This window comes from Hemiscyllium ocellatum, chromosome 34, assembly GCF_020745735.1.
Source record: "Hemiscyllium ocellatum isolate sHemOce1 chromosome 34, sHemOce1.pat.X.cur, whole genome shotgun sequence".
NCBI classification, from domain to species: domain Eukaryota; kingdom Metazoa; phylum Chordata; class Chondrichthyes; order Orectolobiformes; family Hemiscylliidae; genus Hemiscyllium; species Hemiscyllium ocellatum.
The window spans coordinates 29,687,707-29,713,152 of NC_083434.1; the positions used below are offsets into that span (position 1 = coordinate 29,687,707).

Sequence of the window (25,446 nt, forward strand, 5' to 3'; positions counted from 1 at the left end):
TTTCATCGTCATCGTTACTGGTGCTTTCTAGTTTCAGATTTATTTAACTAATTTAATATAAATTCATCAGCTACTTTGGTGGATCTGAACTCACATCAGTGAGTTGCTAGCCCAGCAAAACAGCCATCCTCTGAGTCAAGCTCAAACGTCTGCCATGCCAATGTGTACGTACAGCTTTGAGTTTCTCTGCATTGTAATGTTGAGCACGAGACTGCGTGTTATTTGTAGGGAGCTGCATCTTAATGAAGTCTCTTAAAGGTTTTTCAGGCTGTTTTGTGAGGAACCAAATATGCATTCATTGTGGGTAAACTGAGGTTTTAATTTAGGATAGGGCATGTGTCAGATTGCCTACAATGGTATACAGCCACATTTACCAGGTACGTTTTATCAGAGAAGCTAAGTATGGGAAAGAATCACAGCACTTCGGTCACAGGCCCTTTTTGAGGATGGAAGTAGCCGTGTGGCAGACAGCACTGGGTTGAAATGAAAATTACAACTGCTTGCTTCAATTAGTATGGGTGACTTTCATTACTCGGAGTCTCTGAATACTAATGTGATTTATTACAGGATTACAAATACCTTTAGGCAATGTATTTAAATTGACAGGATCTAACTTGTCATTTGAGTTTTTTTAAATTTAAAACTCACAATAACTGAATTGAGATGTTACTACAGTAATCGGTGTGATCTTACTTGGAAGGATAAGCAAGATGAATAAGATTCATTGGCACTGTCAGATTTGCAGATTCTCTCTTAATTATTCCCACTTCACTTTTTGTCTGACCGGGGTAGGGGGAAGGGGGAAAGAAGCTGGCCGGTCAGAAGGTGCCAAGTAAATTCTAAACAGAAGGTGCTACAACATTAATGGAGCAAAATGCATATTTGCAATGGTTTGCTTTGATATAATTAAACTTAATTCCGTGAATAAACTGTTACACCTCAGAGTGGAAAGTTACACTGTGTAAATTATTTAATTAAAAACTCTTATCCATTAAATATTATAAAGTATTTCTGGTTGTCTTAAGGAAAATGGTCAGTGATCAGTGGTTCACACACGGGTCCAGTTTAATATCGTTATTAATAATAATGTCCTTTGCAAATAAAACCTGAAGGCTTTGACCCCCAAGATGTACTATCATCTCCCTTTTAATACCAATTTAAGTATTTAAATCAAAGGTCTGTAGTTATCTGTGGCATGGAATGTTTTTTTTGGGGGGAGAAAGACGTTGTGTGAAGGCTTTAAAAAGCAAATGCCTCTGATTAAATCCAAAGATAATGGATATTAGCTTTCAGTTAATTTGGGATCATCCAGTCAGGCACAGACTAATGCAAATATTTTCTTGTGTAGAGAAGATGGTAGCTTTCATGTTTTTGGATTGGTGCTTCCCCCAGGAATGTGGCCTTTGTGGGCGTTTATACTGGTGGGTTGTCAGTCAGTCAAATGTACAGTTACGTACCTTCTCAGACTTTGATATGCTGATGGAGTTCCAATCTTTTTGCTCTACCTCTAGTCAGCATTGTTTTATTTTCAACAAAGCTCTTTTCTTTCTGTTTTATGCAGAGAAACTCTACAATTCTTGTGGCCGGGAGCTGAGAAGAGCCCTGTTTTCACTCAAGCAGATCTTCCAGGTTGGTACTGATGGCTGCCTCTCATCTTTAAAAATTTGTTTTATTTCCCACTTCACAGTCTGTTGTAGTTCCGAGATGTTCAGTCTCTGAATTCAAATTCAGTCTCTGGTTTCTGTGGATTTGGCCAATCTGCATGCCGGCAACATTGCCATTGATGTTATCAAATTGACAAAGAGATTAATTGGCCAAGATTCCTGCTCTTCCTTGCTAGTTCATAACTCTGAATGGGAACTGGATGAGACTAGATGCCTGTTAACAGCAGCACAAAGCGTGGTTGTGAATCTGCCTGTTGGTGTTCGATGCTTAGGCCTACATGCACTGAGTGCAATTTTGATCAACATCCAGAGTTTTATCACTGCCTGTGCAGTTGTTTGTGGGAAAGAGTTCATGTCTTCAGAACAGGAAAGAAGTTATTGGTGGGGTGACTTGGGGGAGAGAGAGGAGGAGAGTCTGAACGTCTGGCATATGACTAATTTCATAAAGATACAAAGACCAGACTGATAAAGCAAGATAACTTGCGAGGAACCCTATCAAGATGAGTTAAAATTATAATGTATCTCTAGGGCTCTTAATGTAGGCATCCTGCCAGCAAAATGAAAGTTACTTGTTGATATGCCAAAATGAAAGAGCAATTATGCAGGAAGTATTGGTATCATATAATTAAGGACTGAGTGACTTTGTGATTAGCAGGTAAGAAAGTGTACACAGCTGAAGTGAGTGATGACCTTGCAAGAACGGATATTACACCCAGAAGCAAGCTGTGTTTTAGTTCCAAATGGTGACTGTTTGTTTGTTTAAACTCAAAATTAGTGTGCCTACCATTCTAGACTAACTTTTTTTCCTAAGCTTTAAGCATTAATGTTTAGAGATTTCCTTTTCTACAATGATCTTGTTGTATATGGCAGGGACCTGGTGGCGCCATGATAATATCCAATAGACTAACAATCCAGAGACTGAAGCTAATACTGTAGGGACACGGGTTCAAGTGTCTTCCATTCACGAAAGGGAAGCATAAAAACTAGCCTCTGTAACAGTGGCCATTATTGGAAAAGCCCATTGGGTTCAGGAAAGTCCTTTTATCAGGGAAGAAAATCTGTCATCCTTATCTGACCTGGAATACACATCTCAGTCTTGCAGAAATATGTTTGTTTATTAACTGCCCTCTGAAATAATATGGCAAGCTATTTAGCTCAAGGGTATTTAGGGATGGATAACAAATGCTGGTCCTGTTACACACCCCATGAAAAAGGAAAGAAAACAGTGATCCCTGATCTGAGCTGTTTAGCGTGATAGCTCCCAACAGGTGAGATGAGCATCATTGCTGATGATAAGTGTATTTGGCCCATCTTCATCCACAGACTCTGTAACACATGAGCTACTATTATGTGCCAGCTTTGTCTTTAAACATAAAGCCAGTGGGATTGACGCACAGAGTTGACGAGTGGAAATTCTTTCCTAGCTGCAATCCATTCATTCTTCAGTTGCAGCATGCAATACTCACTTTGAATAACCCTGCTATTTTCAGCTCCAGTTTGCATGCTATCAACTTGCTGACGTGTATTTGTGTCCTCAAAATGTTCCTGATGTAAATATTTTAACAGTTGCTGCCCTCATTCAAGCTTTACCTTTCAGAATGTTTTGTGGCAGTCTTTCTGCAGGCGTTGTATAATAATGAGTCTTCAGCAAATTTCCACAGTTCATGTTGGCCTGTCTCCATAATAGCTGAAGATGTGTTGCTGGAAAAGCGCAGCAGGTCAGGCAGCATCCAAGGAGCAGGAGAATCGACGTTTCGGGCATGAGCCCTTCTTCAGGAATTCCTGTCTCCGTAATATTCAATTAGAGAGTAACTTTTCAGGGTGTGTGCTTTGCAAGGGATCAGACAAATATGGAAATAAAATAAGGACAAATTGAAAGAAATTACTAATTAAGATTTTACTTGGTAAAGAATTTTAATTATCAGGCATGTTTGCAAGGAATAAAACAAAATGCAGGTGTTTGAAGCATGCACAAAGTTTGTGCTGCTGACCCAGTGGTATGAAGGGGGAGAAATTATAATGATATAGAATTTTGTTGTAAATCATGAAACTATTACTACTCATCTACTGCAGAATGACTTGAGGTTGTTTTTAGTAAAATTGCTATAATCGCTCAGTTGAAGGTAAATGTTCCATTAAAGTGTTTCCTGAAATGGCAATCCTCCTCCATTTCTGCCACCTATAGTCAGACCCAACCACCAGAGATATATTTCTCTCCCCAACCCTTTCGGCATTTTGCAGAAGCCGTTCCCTCCGCGACTCCCTCTTTAGGTCTACACCCTCCATCCTAGCGCCTGCCCCTGCCACCGCACCTCCATCCAAGGCCCCAAAGGATCCTTCCACATCCAGCAGAGATTTTCCTGCAACTCCAAACACATCATCTATTGGGTCTGTTGCTCTCGTTGTGGTCTCCTCTGCATTGGGGAGACAGATTGGATTATTTATAGTGTGGAAACAGGCCCTTCGACCCAACAAGTCCACGCTGACCCTCCAAACAGCAACCCACCCAGACCTATTCCCCTATGCTTATCCCTGACTAATGCATCTTTCATTATGGGCAATTTAGTATGGCCATTTCACCTGACCTGCATATCTTTTGGTGGGAGGAGACCCACGCAGACACTGGGAGAGTGTGCAAACTCCACACACAGTTGCCCGAGGCTGGAATTGAACCTGGGTCCCTGGTGCTGTGAGGCAGCAGTGCAAACCACTGAGCCACCATGCCGCCCCAAAGATAGCTTCTATTTTTGCAACTCTTGGACAAAGGAGCAGGACATTGAGCAATTTGGAAGAGTGGGGGAAAAAACTCCTGTATAAGAAGGCACACCAACACCAACAACTTGACCAGCCATCACGAAGAGGAGACTGAATTCTGAACTCGATGATTCATTCAAGTGAACCTGGCCAGTTAATTATGGATAAAGACTAGATTCTCGTCAAATCGTTGGATAGTGTGTTAATAGTGTGCTTGCTGAGAACTAGAGTTACTAATGAAGATTTAAATTGCACTCGTACACCTACCTTCAAGGATATTTGTCCCAATGTGGTTCAGGTGCAGAAAGTACATGCCCCACCTTCCCCCAAAATTGATCCAGGAATCTAAGACCTTCCTTCCTTGCACCAACTCTTGAGCCATGCCATCTGTCCTATTTTCCTATTTCTAAACACGCTAGCACGTGGCACCAGGAGTGACCCAGAGATTACAACCATTGCTTTTTAATCTAGTGTCTAGCTCCCTGAATTCTTGAGGCAAGCCTCCATTCCCCAATTTGCCCATATCATTAATACCAATGTGTACCACAGCCTCTGGCTCAGCACCCTCTCCTTTCAAGATGCCCTGCAGCCGTTCAGTGATATCCCTGACCTTGGCACCAGGGAGGGAACACACCATCCTGGAGTCACATCTTTGGCAGTGAAATGCCAGTGTTTCCCGATTAAAGAATCCCCTATCACTATTGTTTTTCCTTTCTCGTCACCACCACCACCAGCCCTGGTCCAGTCAAACTGCTTGTGCTAAAAGCTTGGCTCTGACTGAATTTTGCCAAGGTACCAGTACCCTTCTGAGCTTCCAAAATGGAATACTGGTTAGTGAGTGGGGCATCAGGGGACTGCTGTGCTACCTGCCTGTTCTTTCTGGACTGTCTGGTGGTCACCCATTTTGCTTCTTTCCTCTAGTCCCTTGAACTGCGATGTGACCCGTTCTCTGAACGTGCTATCCACATAACTGTTAGCCTCACTGATGTGCCACAAGGTCCCCAACTGCTCCTTGAGCTGTAAGACCCGGAGCTTCTACAGCTGGGAGCACTTCCTGCATGTGTGGTCATCTGAGACACTGGCCACATCTAGGATTCCCCATATCTGACGAGCTACACGTTCCATTCAGCTGGCCTCCTGCCATCTCAAACTTACAATTTTGACTAGAATTATTATTGTTACACTTCCTACTGTGCCATTCAAGATATGAAACGATTAACATAACTAAGTTCCTGCTACTGTAAATCTGTCAAATAACATAGGGTTAAGCTGTAGTCGTCTGTTGCCCAGTACTCTCCATCTAGAGCCTTTCTCGCCTTTTTGAAATTATAACGTCAACAGGAGCCGGACTGAAGCCAGACCTGCTTTATCCACACCATGATAGATTTATAGGCTCACTGGTTATGAATGCACAAGTATCAATGGACAAATTGTCCAAAAAGGTTGCGAACATTTTTTAACTAAAACAAGTATGGGGTATCATCTAGCAGCTCGTAATGAGGACATGTGTTTGACTGGAAATTTCTGATTGGGAAGTGAATATTCCTAGTCAACATATTTTCAGGAGAGTTGGGATGGAAAAACTGTTAGGACAGTTTTGGAGTTGGGGAATGGGGATTGCCTTTGACACTGAATTCTAATTGACTGAAGTAGTTGAGAGAAAGAGTGAATGAGAGCCACAGACAGTTGAGAAGTTGTGTATTTTGAACAAAAAAACAGGGCAATGATGTAAGGGAATTTGTATTATTTCCAGAATTGGCTGGGTGGTGGTCATGCATGTGACCAAAGGGAATCATGGGTATCGTGACGAATAGATCCCCAATCATGTTGGTAGTTCAAAAAGGGAGCAAAGTAACTAGTGAACACAACGCATTTGTGATACAAAAATTGAGGGAACAAAATACTCCAGGTAAAGGAAAGGGACTGTTTCCAGAGAAATGAAATCCATTTTTGTTATCAGATGGGTTTTTCTTTTCCCAAGATCAAGATGGATATGAGACTGCAAGTGTTACTGGATGAGTACATAGAATTTGTTGGAGATAACTGGAGGAAAGATATTGCTTCTGAAAACAAACTGAACAGAACTCCATGAACCAGTCGCCCTCACCTACTGAAGGAAGTCCGAGGGGAATTGGCAAAGGCTCTGCCACAATTTTTCTATGATTTTAAATATGAACATTATATTATGAGATGATGGGATAATCATTACAAGATGTTTTTGCTCAGAATTATTTAAGAATTTAAAATTGTGAGCATGGTTGCTTTGTTAATTGTGCATTTCTCATTAGGACCTCCTTTAGTGCTTCTGAACAAGCAGATGATTTAAATTTCTTTTTGTTTCAAATTCAGACATCACATGGGAAAAGTGGTGCTCAGGTCTTGCATCACAGTGTTCTTCCTGTGTTCAAGTCCGTTCCTAAATCTAATTAGATTGTGATTTATATTGATTCAGATGTTCAAAATGAATTGAAGGGGTTTCCTATGTCAGTGATGTGATGTCCTGGTTAAATGCAGAAATTTGTGCTCTAATGTTTTTAAAACCGTATTTGACTGGAGTTTGCTACAGAGTCTGTTGACCTGGAGAGCTTTTTTTTTGAAAAAAAGTCTATTATAAAAGCTGTGGTGGGGGGATGAATTAGTTTCATTGTTTTCTGCAAGTTTCGATGTACATCAAGTTGCTGAATTTATTTAGCACCTAAGTATCCCAAGGTGCTTCACAGGAACATTTATATACAAAATCCAGCACCAAGGCACAACTGTGTAAAGGGACACGTGACTGCTCTGGCAGTAAACCAGGTGATTGGGGCTAATTAACTGGGACAATCTAAGGGATGCATAATAGCACCAGTATTGACAGAAACTGTAAGAATGAATAGAAGGGCCCTCCTGTGGTGTGGTGGTAGTGTCCCTACTCATGAACCAGGAGGCTAGTGTTCAGTTCCCTGCTCCAGAGATGTGTATTAACATCTCTAAACAGGTTGATTGGACAAATAGATTTTTAAAAAAGAGATTGAATAGAAGGGGTCCTGTTGGGGTACGTTGGTGTCCCTACCCCTGGTCGAGAGACCTGGGTAGTCCCACCTGTTCCAGAGATGTGTTAATGTCTCTGAATAGGTTGATTAGGAAAAAATAGGTTAATTTAAAATGGGGGGAAAAAATTAAGGTGGAGGAGTTAATAAATCCTATCCATGTTGAAATGTGTCAGATTTTCTGAAATGAGCACCAACAACACAAGAAAAACTCAGCAGGTCTGGCAGCATCTGTGGAGGTAGAATCATAGAATACCTACAATGTGGAAACAGGCTATTTGGCCCAACAAGTCCACACCGACCTTCCAAAGAGTATCCCAACCAGACCCATTCCCATACCCTTCCTTGACTAATGCACTTAGCCTACACGTTCCAGAATACTATTTAGCTTGGCCAATGCACCTAATCTGTACATCTTTGGACTGTGGGAGGAAAGCAGAGCACCTGGAGGAAACCCATGCAGACACTGGGAGAGTGTGCAAACTCCAGACAGTCACTCGCCCGAGACTGGAATTAAACCCGGGTCCCTGGCATGTGAGGCAGCAGTGCTAACCACTGAGCCACCATGCCACCCCCTTATGGAAGGAAGGCAGGCAAGTGGTGTTGAAGTTTACTGGATCAGCCACGATCAAGTCTGAAAATTATACCACTTTAGAATCCTTATTGTGGAAAAAGGCTCCTCTTCCTTCATCACACTAGACTTGAAATATTAACTCTGTCTTTCTCTGTCCACAGATGCTGCCAGACCTGCTGAGTTCCTTGAGCAATTCTGTGTTTGTTTCAGGTTTCCAGCATCTGCACAATTGTGCTTTTATGCCTTGGTTTAACTGGGTTAGATCCAAATGGATTGTGACCAGAAGATCAGTCAATGAAATGGGTTTCAAGTTGGTCATTTCCAAATTGTGGGTCATGACCCTCCAGTGGGGCTGTGGAGCAAGATTTTGTGGTTGCCCTGTCTGTGGCTGTGGAGTCCTGACACACATTTCACAGCTACGAGACCCTTACATATTTGTGTATGTTCTGTTTTCCTCACTCATTGGGCAGAGCACTGAAACCTGATCGTTACTTCAACCACAGACTATAAAAATTTCCCTGTTCACTTTTTTGTCTTATGCAAACCCAGCTGTTTAACCCCCCCCCCCCCCCTCCCCCAGTCAGCCCACTGCATTCTCTACCTGGGGTCACACACCATCTGATGCAATAAAATGGGACCAGGTGGGAAGGAATTGGGAAATAAGTGTTCAGGAATGATTTTAAAAGGAGGACTGAGGAGCAAACAGGTTTTTGGCAAGAATTCCAAAGTTTTGGGGGCTTCAACCATTGAAGGACCAATTCCAATGGCAGAGTCAGGAATGTTAAAGAGACCAGCGTTGAAAGATCCCGTAAGAAATAGGGGGATTGAAGACCAAAAGAGTTGAAGATGATGGACAGAGGCAAGAGCCATAGTGGATTATGGAAATAAGAGTCTCACACATTAAATCGAGGAAATTGATAGCACCTGTCACTGAAAATCCCAATTCTGGGATTACATTACGGATAACTCCAGCCTCGCATGCAGCTGCAGCAGGTCAGAAATTTGTGGATCTTCTGTCTGACCTTTTGGTGATCTGATGTAATGCACGAATGGAAAACAGTGAACCTATCTTTTTTTTTAAAAAAATCAGTTCAGAGCCAACTGTACGTGAGACTGTGCTGTAATCGTACAGAACAGTGCTCTCCCAGGAATCTCCTTTTCAGGTGCAGTGTAAAGCTGTATCTGCTGTGTCTTGAGGTTCCCATTTAAAACATGCAGGCTTCCTGATGGACAATGCGGTTTTGTTTGCCTGGAGCAGTTTACTGTCCAAAAAACAATGGAATACAGATCCTATCATTTACAAAGAAATCTAGATGTCGGCTGAAATACTGAGGAGGCTAAAATGAAAGGGGTGCGTATGTTTTTCTCTGCCGTGCAGTGCTTTCCAACTGCAGCCTTTCCAAATGGCATTGAATAATCTGCTGGCTGACAACCAGGTTTGTACAACTTCAACCCCTCTGCTTCTCCATCGATCCATGCAGAGGTGTGTGTGTGTATGTGTGTTTCATAAGAAGTAAATCTGCAGAGGTTTAGAAACTTGTATCCAAAATCACAGCAAGATCTAACCAGCAGCATATGACCTTAATGTTCCATGTCGTGCTGTATGCATGCTTATTTTCAAGCTGTTTACGGTGCCAGGCACAGCCTTGGCATTTCCGTTCCTCGTGTGCGAGACCGGCACTTGCCAAACAGGTGGGTGTTCTGACACTGGTTGCGTGCACCATACAGAAGGCAAACCCAGCTCTTTACAGGAAACCGTGGTGAGATTTGATGAGTTATTTATTGTTTCAAACAAATCAAGTTGTCAGCAACTGACAGATTTAGGCTTTATAATTGTCCTTTGCATATTTAAACGGTTCAGGAATTTATTCCCTTTGAAGATAACTGCCCTTTCTTTAAATTGTTTTAAGTGCCTCTCATGGAAAGACATATTTTACATAAGTTCCCTTGGAGCATAGGGCACTCTGTCTGTCTGGGCCTGTTAGGCCAGATGAGCCAAACCTGTGATTAAGATAAGACATCTGTTCCTTTTGTGAGACACAATTGAAAATATTACCAGAGTTTATCGATATTTATCAAAGTGATTTGCGTGACATGTTACATGGAGCTGCTACCAAATGTGAATCACAACACTTAGGGACTAGTTTAGGGAGATCTAAAATGAGGAACAGTGGCTTGATGTCTTCCATTCTTTTCAAACTTTTAACTGAATGATTTAAATTAAGAGTTTGAGCAGTGTTGCACGTTTTTCATTGCTGTAGCTGTTGGACAGAACCATGTCTACTGAGTGTGAGGGTACAGTTAAAGGGGCTATTGAGGTGGGGTGGTCAAGGGGCGGTGAAAATATGAGTCAAAGTCAGAGGCTTCAAGGATAATTTTGGAAGACAATGTTCTGCCATCTGATGTGCAGGCCAGGAATTATTAATTTGTAAATGTAGTGGCAATGGTCTGCAATGTGGAACTTCTTAACCAACAAGGTGGAATCTCACAGATGACAACTCCTTTTCTACGAGACCTTGCCCCAGATTGCGTTGTCCATTTGTTTCATGGTGGTATAGAACAGCTGCGGCCATGGGCCGTGTGAAAGGTTTTCTGAAATTTGTATTACGCGGATGGGGCAGTTAAATGAATCAATGAGCCATCCCTCCGAAACATTAAAAATAAAGGTGCCCCTTTCCTTGGCTGAATGCTTGCACTTAAACATATCTTAGCAACAGTGCAAGGATATAAAGCATGTATGGTTAATGCAACTTTATTTTTACTTGAACAATGTGACACCTTATCAATATTCACACAAATCTCAAAATCCTTCCAGCACAAAATACCAGAAGCAACAGGTGTGTACTTCTACATGCCCGTGCCAAACTCTACAATGCTGCTAGTTGGTTGGAGAAACCACCCATCTCTCGTTGCTGACCTTTCCATCTCCCACCTCATGACCTCCAAGTTGCATACAAGGTGGGGTGTTCCACAAGCTGAGTTATACAATCGCTATGTTGTTTACCTTGGTCACAAACAACTATTACTTGAGTACTTGTTTTGTCTGGCCTGATCTTGTGCTGAGGATATCCTGCTTTGAATGAAGTTGTATTGTGCTGTCAGGCATACACAGATGGTCTGTAAGAATTCTGGGTAACACCTGACTTGTGTCAGTGAGCCCCAGGAAGAGTGCTCAGGATCAGAGTGCACTGCTGTCTAAGTATGAGGCTGAGCAGCAGTGGAATTTGAAAGAAGTACAGAGATTTGTGAAAACGTATCTATTGCATTGGGTACTGTAAGTATGGATGAATGGACAAATTAGAGGACCATAGTTTCTCATGAATTAGCAGCTCTGGGTACTGCCAGTGATTTTGTTAATTATCATTGTCCCATATGTTTCCAGTGCATGATAAGGAGGACATGAATAACCAGATTGTAGCATTTTTGGGATGTGTCATTCTATAATTAGGGAGATCTGTGCAAATTTCAGATTATCATTCCGTGGAATGCTGGTGTTGCTGGCTAGCTCAACATCTAACGCCCATCCCCCAAGTGTCCAATAGATCGTGGTGAGATGGGTGCAGCACAGCACTGCTAGGGAGATTCCCAGGATTTTGAACCCGCATAAGTGGATGAATGATGATTGTAATTCTGGGATTGTGTGTGTGGCTTAGAGGAAAATTGCAAATGGTGGTGTTCCCATGCTTCTGCTACTTTTTTGTTCTTGTTGGTGGCTGAGGGCCATGGTTTAGAAGGTGCTGTTGAAGGAGCCTTGGTGAGTTGTATTACACCTTTTGATTGGTCCATACTGTTGAGCTGTGGGACAGTGATGGAGGGGTTGAATGTGGTGCTAGTCAAGTGGCCTGCTTTGTCCTGGATCCTGTCAAGCTGCTTGAGTGTTGATGGAATCTCATTTGACATGCCAATTGGGGAATATTCCATTATGTTCCTGACTTGTGCCTTTGGTAACATATGGGCATTGGCAAGTGGGAAGAGAATTCCCAACAGAATACAACATCTGAACTCCTCTTGTAGCGACAGTGTTGATTATGGGTGGTCCAGGTTAGTTTGTAATCAGTGTCCACTTTCAGTATAGTGATACTACAACCTCGTGGATGATGATTAGACTCCATTTTGGCTAAGCTTCATTGAACGGATTTATTTTTAGACCTATGCAGAGCTTTTTTGGGTGTTTCCGTTCACAAGGTCCAAACTACTGTGACAACATGTGCTTCTTGCGTACATGTAATTTGAAGCTGTAGACAATGCTGGTGGAGGCTTCAACTTTTGTTGCAATACATGGTAGACTCGGAGTGTCTAACCCTCTTGCCTATTATTGGTACATCCTGGAAAGATTAATAAGCGGATATACTACCTAGTTTGGTCACATGATGAACATTGCTTCCTGGGCCATTAATCCTGGGGTGGGGTGTGAACCTACAGCCTCTAGTTTAGAGATTGTGCCACCACCCGCTATACAAAAGGACCTTTCAGATGATGTATACTGTCTTAAATGTTGTCACTAGGCATTGAACCTTGTGATCATTTTTGGAGATGCCAACTCTCTAAAACTATAGTGTCTCCAGAATTAATTGATTTTGTAAAGATCTCATGAGGCTCTTGCAAGTATGTCAGTAATAAAGCACTATATGGGCATTTTCTCTGGCTATTCTCCATGGGTGAGCACATTCAGATGGCACAGTTTGCTATGGGCCTGTGCTTTGATGTGGGTCTGTAATTCGCACACCTTTTAATAAATAATATGATTTTGGAGTGCAGAGATAATTTGATTAAGCATTGGGATGTGATGAAGCAAAGGTCTCCTGGGTCTGCTCATAGTGGAGGGCATTTGAGATATCTTTCCACTGTTGAGTGCTGAATGAGAGTACGTGAAATAGAGCTGTGCCTAATATGGGCAGAAGTCTCTGACATCTTTTGATGCTGAATAGCGAGGCCCCCACTCAAATGAACAGGCACCCAATTAGAAACTTGGTAAAGGAATCTTTCTGCCATCTAAAGACCAGTTAGATCTGTGCAACAGCATGCTCAGTGAGAGATCCTATTACCCTGAAAGATTGGTCCCAGTTTAAACTGTTTGTAGAATCATTAAATCCCCACACTGTGGAACCAGGCCATTTGGACAATTTGAGTCCACACCAATCCTCTAAAAACCATCCAACCCAGACCCACACCTCACTGCCCCATCCCTGTAACCCTGCATTTCCCATGGCTAGCCTACCTAACCTGCACATCCCTGGACACTGGACAATTTAGTATGGCCAATCCACCTAACCTGCAGATCCCTGGACTGAGGGAACTGGAGCAAAAAGAGGAAAGTCCCGCAGACACTGGGAGAATGTCTGTCTGGAGTTTGCACAGTTGCCTGAAGGTGGAATTGAACCCAGGTCCCTGGCACTGAGTCAGCAATGCTAACTGCTGAGCCAACATGCTGGCCCATCCTGAGTCAGTTTTAATAGCGGTAATTGCTTTTTCCAATTCCAGTTGCCCCATTGTAACCTGCACAAGGACCCTTTTTCAAGTGAGAAACTGAATGGTTTATGTTGAGCTTGTGGAAGCAACTTCTACAGTGCCTTTTTTGTGGCATTTTCAAGCTGGTACCAATGAACTAGCCCAACTGTGCGGGAGCTTCAGCAATGGGTTTTTAAAAAAATATATATCATTCGTGGAAGTTAGTTCTGCTGGCTTGGCCACAGTTTACTGCCCATTCCTAATCATCCTGGAGCAGTTAAGAGTCTGTGACATTACTGTGGATCCGGAGTCTCTTGTACACCAGATCATGGCTGGTTTCCTTCCCTAAAAGATATCAGCGGTGTTAGGAGGCGTTAGTGGACCAGGTGTGTGTTTTTTTTTTGGCAGCTTATTATCCCAGCTTTGTCTTTGAACTCCAGTTTTACCATCTGTCATGGTAGGATTCAAACTCTTACCCCCGGATCATTAGTCTGATGGGAGCTCCTTCAAGTTTAATATTAAATGCTACAGTTTGCTGCCCAATAGCAAGAGGCGAATGATTAACTGAAACCTGCTTACAATAATCTGTGGCAGACAGACTGAACGCAAAGGTTTATATCGCCCTCTGGAATTTTGAAAAGTAACTGCAGGAGTGGGGTTGTTGCAGTCAACTGCTTTAAACCTTGAGGGTTGCAAAACCAAATGCTTGTGCAAATAGGTGTGAAACAGAAATAAGAATAGGGACATTGTGCGAATCTCCTACAAAGAGATTCCCCAATCCAGAATCCAAGCACAGAAGGGATGAATCAATATGAAATCATGATAATTGCCTTGATGTTCTTGACCTTCACGTTTTTATTGCCTTAATTATGACATGTAGTTAAATGATAGATTCTTGTTAATTTGGATTCATTTTTGTGGAAGCCATCTAAGCAATTTGGAAATGTTTTTTCATGGCCTGTGCAGAAAAAAAGTTACTTGGATCTTTACCATGCAAGCAGCTCTGACAGTCATTGAGGCCAGAAAGAGCTGCAATTTGGAAGTCTAAGATCTTCAGGACACAGAATAAATGCGATGAAATATAACAATATATTTGCCCCCTGACACCACATGCTATTCTGATTTTGAGCTTTGCCGATATTCTTTCAATGTCACTGGATCTAAATCCTGGAACTCTTGACAATACAGAGTCTCCCTACACCACGTAGACTACAGTGCTTCAAAATAGTGGCTTACGAGGATAATTGGGGATGGGGCAGTAAATGTTGGTCGAGCCAGCAACTATCCACATCCTTTAAAAGTATATATTTTTAAAAACCTGAGTTTGTGGGCAGACTCTTTTGTTGCATTTATTTTGCGTGTCAAGAAATTAGTAGTCATTTCTAGGCTTAATCTGAAAATGGAATATGGTCTGATGAGAGTTTGCATCTCTAAACAGACCAGTCATATGTTCAGAAATTTAATGTGTGCCATTACAGGGACCATTTTAACACTCTCAGCGAATTAAATGGAGGAAGGCCAAGTTTGGCAGCAAACTGTCTTAACCTTTGCAACCTGGAGAGGGCAGTAGGTTTCGACGTGTCCATTTTAACAATCTGACCACTGGATATCCTGGACAGGGTTACACTTTAGACCTTTGTTGTCATTGCCAATATTAGTCTGCACCCTTGTTAATTGAAGGTTTAATTCCCCACTTGGTTAATCACAAAAGGTTAGCAAAGTATCACGTTTGAATTTCCACTCTAAATGGCAGCCTTTCCAACGTGTTAATTTCCCCTAAATTTTAAATGGTGTAGCCCTGTTCTCAATATTATTCAGTAACAGTTATTGAAAAGTAATTGTTTTATTCCTTTTTTCCAAATTAATTGGGAATTTTTTTTTTGAGGCTATGAAATAGCTGTAGGAGCTTAAAGGAATCTTAAGGTGGATTGGCCCTTAACATGCCTGTCTCCCAAGTTAAATGGTGACCTAAACGCTGCCTTTGAATTTGCTATTATCTGCCATTGGATTGAGCTCCGTGTTATGGTGAATGCAGGACTGGGAAAGATTGTTCAGGGTGATGAGAGCAGATAAAAATGCTCCTTAGTCGTTAAGATAAGAGCTGGGTAACTAATTTCTATTTCAGTTGGCTAGTCTGCCTGAGGACCTCCAAAATCTGAATATTTCTTCTTCAAAGTTGAGGTTTGAATGGAAAGTTTTAGTATTTTCTTTGAAGGGTCAAAAAATGAGCATGTCTTGCACTCACCGTAACAGGTGCAGAAGCATTTGGATTTAATGTTTTACCGTTATTGGCTTAATGTTTTAGAGTTATGTAACACCAAGCTGCATGGGATGTTGGGCCACATGACCTAAAGCCTTGCCAAAGGGGTGGATTGGAAGGAGTATTTAAAAGGGGAGAGGGGTAAAAAGACAGTTTTTAGTGAGGGGATTGAAGAACTTGGGAGCTGGTAAGGTGATTGGTCCAACTAGGCCACTAATGTGGGAGTCATTATTAATCAAGGATACATGGGATGCCAGCATTGAGGAAGTGCAGAGATCACAAACACCTGGGAATCAGTTACAGAACTTTGGAAGGGTGAGGCTATGGTTGGTGTTGAAAAGTATGGTGAGAATTTTAAATTAAGTTATTACCAGAAAGGGTGCCAATGTTGGAGGCAGAAATGATGTGTTAGAGGAAACTGGTATGCTAGAGTACAGCGTCCGATCAGCTGAACATATGTTGGAATTGGAGGTTGGCCAGAACACCATTGGAGATAACAATGCTTTTGGTGGATTCTTCCTCGGTTGAGACCGTGGCAGAGGCTGGCACTGTGTTTCAGCAGTAGGCAGCCTCACTCGTGTTGCAGATTGGTAGAAGGTTATTTTGATATCAAATGGAACACTGAAGCTGTGCTCATTTTGGTTCGGCATTTTCAATTGCCAGGAAGAAAGATGGAGTTTGGTGGGTAGGAAATGAACAATAGAATTCCATTTCCCAATATTTAGCTGGGAAAAAAAATTCTGTTCATTCAGAAAAAGGTGGGTGAGAATTTTGAGAAAACTGGAGGGTGAAGGGGTAGTGGTGTGGTTCTGTTAAGGACTTAACATTTGCGGTAAAAACCAGGACTGCAGATGCTGGAAATCAGAGTCTGGATTAGAGTGGTGCTGGAAAAGCACAGCAGGTCAGGCAGCATCCGAGGAGCAGGAAAATGACGTTTCGGGCAAAAGCCCTTCATCAGGAATAGAGCTATTCCTGATGAAGGGCTTTTGCCCGAAACATTGATCTTCCTGCTCTTCTGATGCTGTCTGACCTACTGTGCTTTTCCAGCACCACTCTAATCTAGACCCTTAACACTTGCTATTAGGCAGCTAGGTTGGCAATAAATACCAGCTATAGCCACATACTGAGACTGAATAGATCAAAAGCTTGGATTCATACTTCATGTGAGACTGGATTTCAGAGAAATTCTGAACCAGTCTTCTAGCACTTGTGGCAAGGACCACAGTACAACCTTCCTCTGAAATCCCTGGGCACTTTCAAGCTACCTGCAATTAATTTTGATGGTTAGACCAGACTGACGCAGCCTAAACGTTTAAAGTTTAACTTCTGGGAGGAATTAAAGCATGAGCAAGAGTGTGCAGAATGCTGCAGTCCAGAAGGATTGAAGTTCCAATTGGGCTCTGACTTGGGACAGTGCATGCTGTGGCCACCAGGTTTAATTTAAACGTGTTCAAGGTATTGTTGAAAACTGGTGAAATCAGCACGTATCTCTTTGTTAGATGACTTTTGATGCATGGATCTGAGTGGATTGCAAATCATAGCCATTTTGGTACCTTCAATTCTGCAATCAAATATTGTTAAAGCCTGTTTAAGTATATTCTCGGTGAATTGCACATGGGGTTCAATATGAAGTGAGACAGATTGGTGGAACAACTATTTATTACCTCAGTTAAATTAGTATTAATACTTAGAATCAAGGACTGTAATTTTGTTCAATGTGACTCCAAAGAATTTAATTTTTTTTAATGTAGGTTTGATGAGTAGATTTGGATAAGTATAGACCCCAAAACTGTTCGGCTAAACCTTGTGGTGCTGCTCATCGTGCCACTTTGTAAGTGATGCTAACGCTTAACATTTTCCTTTCACCCTTCTAACAATGTGTTGCAAATTTGGGTAAGCAGTTTCTCCCTATCACCAGAGTTGTCAACCTCTGAAGCTCTGTTGTGATCGAAGGCAAGTGAGATTGGAAAGCAGATCAACAGTTGTTTCATCTGTTGCCTTGTGTGCCCTTCAGTGGCTGAAGTTATGGCCATAACCACTGGAGGAGATCAGTGAAAGATCACACTGCAGGGCAATGGAAGAAATAACTTCCATACATCCAGAGGCCACTGGATTTCTTAGCCGATTTCTGTGGGAACTGAGTTAACTACAGTTATTTCAACAAAGTATATACCAAAATACAATGTCTGCATAAGTGTGTGTATGTTACATCTGTGATTAAAAATATCTCTAAAGAGATTTATGTAATATAGATGAATCATAAACCACCTAAACGACGGTTATTTATGTGGCAAATATCTTTCAGAAGTTAAGATTCCCAAAGAGCTGTTTGTGTATCCAATTTGCTCAAGGCAACCCTAGTGACTAGGGCAGTACGCTGTCCAATGTCTATCAGTAGCCTACATAGCTGGTCTTAGACATGGGTGATACAAAGGCCAGAGAAGTCAGGCTGATCAGAAAGCAAATCGAAGGATTTTCAAATCTCTACCAGAAATATCGGATTTGAACCTAGCTTTGAGTTCATATTGTTTCCGTGGTTTGAAAAAAAGCTTTTAATTTGTAATGATTGCTTATCAGCAATCCAAGGACAGTTCCAAAACAGGCCAAGAGATACCTAGGTAACTAGTGAAGATAACCACCATATATAGGAGCAGATTTAAGCCTTTTAGCCCATTGAATGCTCCATTCAATCGTGACTGATATGTTTCTCAACTCCATTCTACTACCTTCTATATCTCCATTCTAAAGGGTCATCTCTTTTTTTTCTGAGGCTATGCCCTTGGGTCCTAGTTTCTTCTACTAGTGGAAGCAACTAGGAGAAAGTGTGGTCTGCAGATGTTGGAGATCAGAGTTGAGAGTGTGTTGCCAGAAAAGCACAACAGGTCAGGCAGCATCCGAGGAGCAGGACAATTGACTTTTCATCAGGAAGGGCTCCGGCCTGAAACATTGATTCTCGTGTTCCTCTGATGCTGCCTGACCTGCTGTGCTTTTCCAGCAACACTCTCACTACGAGTGGAAGCATCTTCTCCATATCCACTGTATCCAAGTCTCTCTGTCTTTAAGTTTCAATGAGATCCCCCTCATCCTTCTAAACTCCACTGGATACATGCCCAGAGTCCTGAACCACTCCTCCTATATCAGGCCTTCATCCCTGCGATCATTCTTGTAAACGTCCTGTAAAATGCCAAAGAGACTTTGAGTTCAGGTTCATAATTCCTTGAAAGTAGAGTAATAGGTAGATAGATAGTGAAGAAGGCGTTTGGTATGCTTTCCTTTATTGGCCAGAGCATTGAGTATAGGAGTTGGGAGGTCATGTTGCAGCTGTACAGGACATTGATTAGGTCACTTTTGGAATATTGTCTGTTGTTCTGGCTGCCTCCTTATTGGAAGGCTGTTGTGAAACTTGAAAGGGTTCAGGAGGATGTTGCCAGGGTTGAAGGGTTTGAGTTATAGGGAGAGGCTGAATAGGCTGAGGCTGTTTTCTCTGGAGCATCGGAGGCTGAAAGGTGACCTTATAGAGGTTTATAAAATCATGAAGGGTATGGATAGGATAAATAGACAAGGTCTTTTCCCTGCAATGGGGGAGTCCAGAACTAGAGGGCATAGGTTTCGGGTGAGAGGGGAAAGTTATAAAAGAGACCTATGGGGCAGCATTTTCATGTAGAGGGTGTTGTGTGTATGGAATGAGCTGTCAGAGGAAGTGTTGTAGGCTTGTACAATTGCAACATTTAAAAGGTATCTGGATGGGTATAGAAATAGGAAGGGTTTGGAGGGATATGGGCCGGGTGCTGGCATGTGGGATGAGATTGGGTTGGGATATCTGGTCGGCATGGACAGGTTGGACCGAAGGGTCTGTTTCTCTGCTGTACGTCTGACTCTCAAAGCAGGACATCCTTTCTTTGGTACAGTGCCCAAAGTAACACAATACTCCCAGATGCAGTCTGACCAGAGCCTTATACAGCGTCAATAGTGCATCTCTGCTGTTGTATTCCAGCCCTCTTGAAATGAAAGCTAACATTGCATTTACCTTGTTAAGATTAAAACAATCCTGAACTCGGACCTCCAAGCCCCTTTATGCTTCAGATTTCTGAAGTCTTTCCCCATTTAGAAAATAGTCGAAGCCTCTATTCTTCCAACCAATTTGTATAAGCTCCCACTTTCCAACACTCCAGTGGAAAATGTCCCAGCCTATCCAGCCTGTCTTTATAACTCAAACCTTCCATACCTGGCAACATCCTGGTAAATCTTGTCTGAACCCTCTCCGGATTAATAATCCTACTGCAGCAGGGTGACCAGAACTGGACGCAATATTCCAAAAAATGGCTTCACTAGTGTCCAGTACAACCTCAACATAACGTCTCAACTCCTATACTCGAAAGACCGAACAATGGTGGCAAGTGTGTTAAACACCTTTTTTAACCATTCTGTCTATATGTGATGCAAACTTCAAAGAACTATGTACCTGAATCCCTAGATCTCTGTCTTTTTGCTGTGCACGGCATTTGCAAGACTGTATCTGGGATATTGTTCAGTTTTGGTTTCCTTACACAGGGAGGGATGCACTTGCTTGTATGGTTCAGGAATGTTCCCAAGGGTTGAATCTTGGGAAGAATGATTTATCATCAGACCATAAGACATAGGAGTGGAAGTAAGGCCATTCAGCCCATCGAGTCCACTCCGCCATTCAATCAGGCTGATGGGCTTTTCAACTTCACTGACCAGCATTCTCCCTGTAGCCCTTAATTCCTTGTGACATCAAGAATTTATCAATCTCTGCCTGGAAGACATTTAGCGTCCCAGCCTCCACTGCACTCTGCGGCAATGAATTCCACAGGCCTACCACTCTCTGGCTGAAGAAATGTCTCCACATTTCTGTTCTGAATTGACCCCCTCTAATTCTAAAGCTGTGTCCACGGGTCCTAGTCTCTTCGCCTAACGGAAACAATTTCCTCACGTCCACCCTTTCCAAGCCATGTATTACCTTGTAAATTTCTATTAAATCTCCCCTTAATCTTCTAAACTCCAATGAATACAATCCCAGGATCCTCAGCCGTTCTCATATGAGGGAATTGGATCGTGCAGTTTAGGCTTGTCTTCACTGGAGCTGAAATGAATGTTGGAGGGAGGTGAGGCTGATTATCCAACTGATCATATAATATAATTTTAATGGGAATTGAAAAGATAGATTCTGAAACTACTTCTCCTCTTGGGAATTTATTGGATTCTAAGGCAGAGTTTCAAAATGAATGATTTTATAATTATGCTGGATAAGGAGAAAGTTATGATGGAATATGACTTGAGAATTCCTGTTATTGATTGCAGATCATTTATGATTAGTGTAAACACCATTCGCTCTGCAGATCATTGCCAAATTGCAATATTAGTTCTAAAAGCAAATTGAAACCAATTGAAAATGGGAGTTGTATTTTGTTTAAGAAATGATTTGGGAACTGGGTTGATTCTGTGGAATCCGTGGGCTGGAGTAATGGTTTACAGCCGTTGTTTCCCCTCTGTTCTGAACTGTCACTGGGTTTATTGTTTGTGACTGTTCCTGAGAGCTCATGACTTCCATGACCCATCTCCCCCCCCCACCCCCCACCCCCACTATCACCACCACCACCACCTCCTCAAACTGTCAGCACTTGATGAGATGCTGTCATTTTACTTTCGGAGAAGTGAGACTTGTACTAACAAGGATTTTTAAAGAAAGTTTCTATCAGATGTGTTTTGTGTTTGTATACTGTACAGATATTGAGTTTAATATTCTGGGTAGTTGGTTATAACCTGCATTCAACATTGGAAGTTGCTCCATGAACTGGAATTGTCGCACAGATAAATGTGCAATGCTGTATGTTGATTCAATCCTGTAGTTTCCATAAAAGACGAGGGCAGCATCTCGGACCCCAAATGCATGAGAAGAGAAAAGATATAGATAGGAATGCAGTCTAGAAATAGGAGAGAGTGGCTAGAATATTGAATGCTGAATTGATGCTCTGTTGCAGTGGTGTTCTAGTTTACTGGACCATAAGGTTAAGCCTAAAGCATTGAATGGTGATTTTCAACAATGAAAAGCCATGTTAAAACAGGATATAAGTGGGATTCACTATAAACAGACTTGAATAATTATTAATTCAATAATTAATGCCTCTGTTTAGATTCACCAAGGTATTCTGTACAAAACAGATTTTTTTTCTCTTGTTTTTAAGGTCTGAAATTGTATCTCTGTTTTAATGAAACAGTGCATTCCTCCAATTCAACCCTCTTAGACACAAGTACATAACCACTCCACTACTGATGGTCATGCCTTCAGCTACAGAATCCCTGTGATTGGAAATCCTTCCCTCAACCCCTCAGCCTCGAAGGAGCAAAGAGAGGCATTCCTTAAACCCTCTCTCTGAGCAAGGGTTTGGCCATCTGTGCTAATATCTCCCAGTGTGATTTGATTTTTGTTTTTGTTTCATAATGCGCTTGTGAAGCAGTTGGGTTAATTGACTGTTGAATCCCTTTAATGCAGAAAGAGGCCATTCAACCCATTTGAGTCTGCACTGACCCTCTACAGTGCATCGCACCTAGACTTGCCCCCATCCCATCCCCATAACTCCATGTGGGGATTTTATCTCGATGAATCCACTTAATCTAAACATCCTTGGACACTGTGGGCCATTTAGCATGGCCAATCCTCCTAACCTGCCCATCGTTGTACTGTAGGAGGAAACTGGAACACCTGGAAGAAACCCACTCCAATATGGGGAGAGCATGCAAACCCAGGACTGGAATCGAACCCAGGTCACTGGTGCTGATAACCACTAAGGGCACTACATCCCAGTCGTTATTGTGTAAAAGTCTCCTCCCCTTTTGCTAGCTCTTGGGGTGCTTTGATAAATAAAATAATTGGCATACTCAACTCCATATTTAGAAGGGATGATTGTGTTGGCCATAATTTGGCATAAATTAGCAAGGTTATCAATAGACACCCTTAGAATAAATGAAATAGAAGATTGATTCAGGGTCACTTTTGGAAATGTGGACCAGTGTTAAAAATACAAAGTGTAGTGCTAATGTAGAGGGCATTCTCCTTCTAAGATGCGAATTTGATTTTGCCTGCTGTTGCTATCATTGTTTGTTTCCTTATTTTCATTCATTCATTTCCATTTGTTAACTCCCCATATACAAAGAAGAATACAGAAATATTTCTGTTGCTGTTTGTACAATGCAATCATAAGTATCTTCCTAACTTATTAACCTTTGGAACTGTGCTTTAATCCCATTAGGATGACAAGGATTTGGTTCATGAGTTTGTCGTTGCTGAGGGTTTGACATGTTTGATAAAAGTAGGAGCAGAAGCAGACCAGAACTACCAGAATTACATCCTGAGAGGTAAGCAACGCATTCTCTCCTGTCTCAGTGCTTTCCAAAAAGAACACATGGTTTATTTCTTTTTACTGTGCACCAGAGCGTTTACAGACCTCACTGTCTGGTGGCTTCAATTGACACAGTTTGAGCAAGGTTTGGAATGAAACATCTGTGGTTAGAGTTGACCTATTAGGTATGATAGTCTCTCTCTGTAGCCAGCCTAATTAATAGAAGCTTTGCCGTTTTTCACTGGCTACCTCTACATCAGTTGTAGAAGAGGAATATTTAAGACTGACCCTGAGCTGCAATGGCTTTGCTACAGAAAGGTTTCCATCTAATATGACCTGTTCCAACAGGAAGAGCATCTATCTTGGACACTGGAATGATAAAATGTTATTCCACAAAATTATTTCAGTTTTGATCGTCTTGGGGCTGTCATGAATGTCCATCCATCAGAATTTTATACTGCTGTTAACCAATACAAAGCACATATGATTAGAGCAGCAATGTTCCATATTGTACATCTATCTTGTACTGAATCTCTTGTGATGACATAAAAATCTCTTTGAAGTTGAACAACACAAATGATATTGTGTACTGCAGGGATGATCCTGGAGGTTATTTGATGTTTTGTGATTTTCGGTAGGAGAATCTTAATCTTCAACATTGCAGATGGACATCCACACGTTAAAATCTCAGCATCCGTTTTAAAATCCACACTGTCTCATTTCCAAATCTCTCCATGGATTCCCCACCTCATCTCTTTAACCTCCACCAACAAAAGGCCTTTGAAATATCATCATTCTTAGAATTTTGGTCTTGTTGGGATCCTAGGCTGTGATTGGTGCACTAGTGTAATTTTTGTCGTTAGCTGTTTTTCCTTCTGTAAATGTCTTGGATGCTCCACTTTTCTTAAAATGTGCCTTGAAAGTTACCTTTCAGACACAATTTATGGTCACTTGTTCTGATGTCTCCTCCTGGAGCTCTATACCAAAAGTTAGTACCACGTTTTGAGTCTTAGAGTCATACAGCATGGAAACAGATCCTATGGTCCAACTCGTCCATGCTGATCAAGCTTCCCAAGCTAATCTAGTCCTACTTGCCTGTGTTTGACCCACATCTCTTTAAACCTTTTCTATTCAAGTACTTGGCCAAATATCTTTTAAACGTTTTAACTGTATCTGCCTCTACCATTTTTTCCTCTGACAGTTCATTCCACGTACAATCCACCCTCTGTGAAGAAGTTGCCCCTCAGATCCCTTTTATCTTTCTTAACACCTTTTTTAAAGCCTATTGCTTTATTTTAGACTCCATGCAAACGGAAGTTATTGTGTTGATTTTATACACCGCTCGTGCCTGTGTTGTAACTGCTCTCCCCCTTTATAACTTTCTCCTATCTGTTACTGCTTTGGTTTAAGTCAGAGGAGATTGTGGAGGGTGAAGCAGGGTCAAGCTGTAGAACGAATGAGCTCTTACAGGCATTAAATGAGTGATGAGTTGTAACAGTGTGGTGTGTGGGCTACATTTGACGGGAAAAAGCCCGACCAAAAGATTTGCATTGTGTGCTGCCAATTGTATGATTTATCCTTGTTCCAGAGTTATTTTTTAATTTATATTCTGTCTGCGATGCCTCCTGGTTATTGTTTGTTTTATCGGCTCTGTGGCTGGAAAAGCCTTGTGTTCATCTGAAGTAAGTCTTTGCTCCTGGAATGCTAACATTTAATATAAGTTACTAGATGCCTGTCAGAGCTTCACGGAAGGACATCTAGAGATTATGATGCTATCCTGAGCCACATGAGCCATTCTGAACAATAACAGAGCTACAAGATTGGATAACTCTTGGAGATCAGTTCCTGGAAATTTGTGACAAATGTATGGACTGCTGTTCTGTGGGAAAGTTGTTGTGTTGGAAATATTTCCCTTCTGTTCAATCCACAGATTCGATTTAAGTTTTGACCATAAAGTGAATTACATTTTCTTGTTGACCTTCCTGTATTGTTAGGATATTCTGTCGTTTTAGTTACTAAGCAAGGTAGGGTGACTGACATACCCTCCCCTCCACTACCCTCCCGTTTTTCCCCCTGTATTATAATGAGCAGTTAAACTGTGATATGAAATGTATCAAGCCATCCCATCCTTCCACTCTAGGTTAAGGAAAGAAGGCCAATTGGCATTCCACAGCACCTGCTGTGTCCTTGAGGTTAGTATCATAGTTTTTAAAAAGTTATCCTTTTTCTCATTGCAGTCTTGTCATATATTCCATGGTGGAATTTGATACCCAACCCTGTGGTGGGGTGGGGCCTATTTAATTGGAGAGATGTGGACCCCAGTGCCTTCCATAATTTCTCTGAAGCCAGTGGCTGG

At 41.8% G+C, this 25,446-nt stretch overlaps 1 protein-coding gene across 3 annotated transcripts in view; it reads left to right on the forward strand.

The window, feature by feature from the left end:
* Positions 1-25,446, forward strand: part of fhod3b (formin homology 2 domain containing 3b) — a 609,516-nt gene that overhangs the window by 290,723 nt on the left and 293,347 nt on the right. For all 3 annotated transcript variants that reach the window (XM_060850278.1, XM_060850279.1, XM_060850280.1), the window contains exons 4-5: positions 1,562-1,629; positions 23,001-23,106. In XM_060850278.1, the coding sequence (XP_060706261.1) occupies positions 1,562-1,629; positions 23,001-23,106 (174 nt within the window). The remainder of the gene's footprint in view (positions 1-1,561; positions 1,630-23,000; positions 23,107-25,446) is intronic.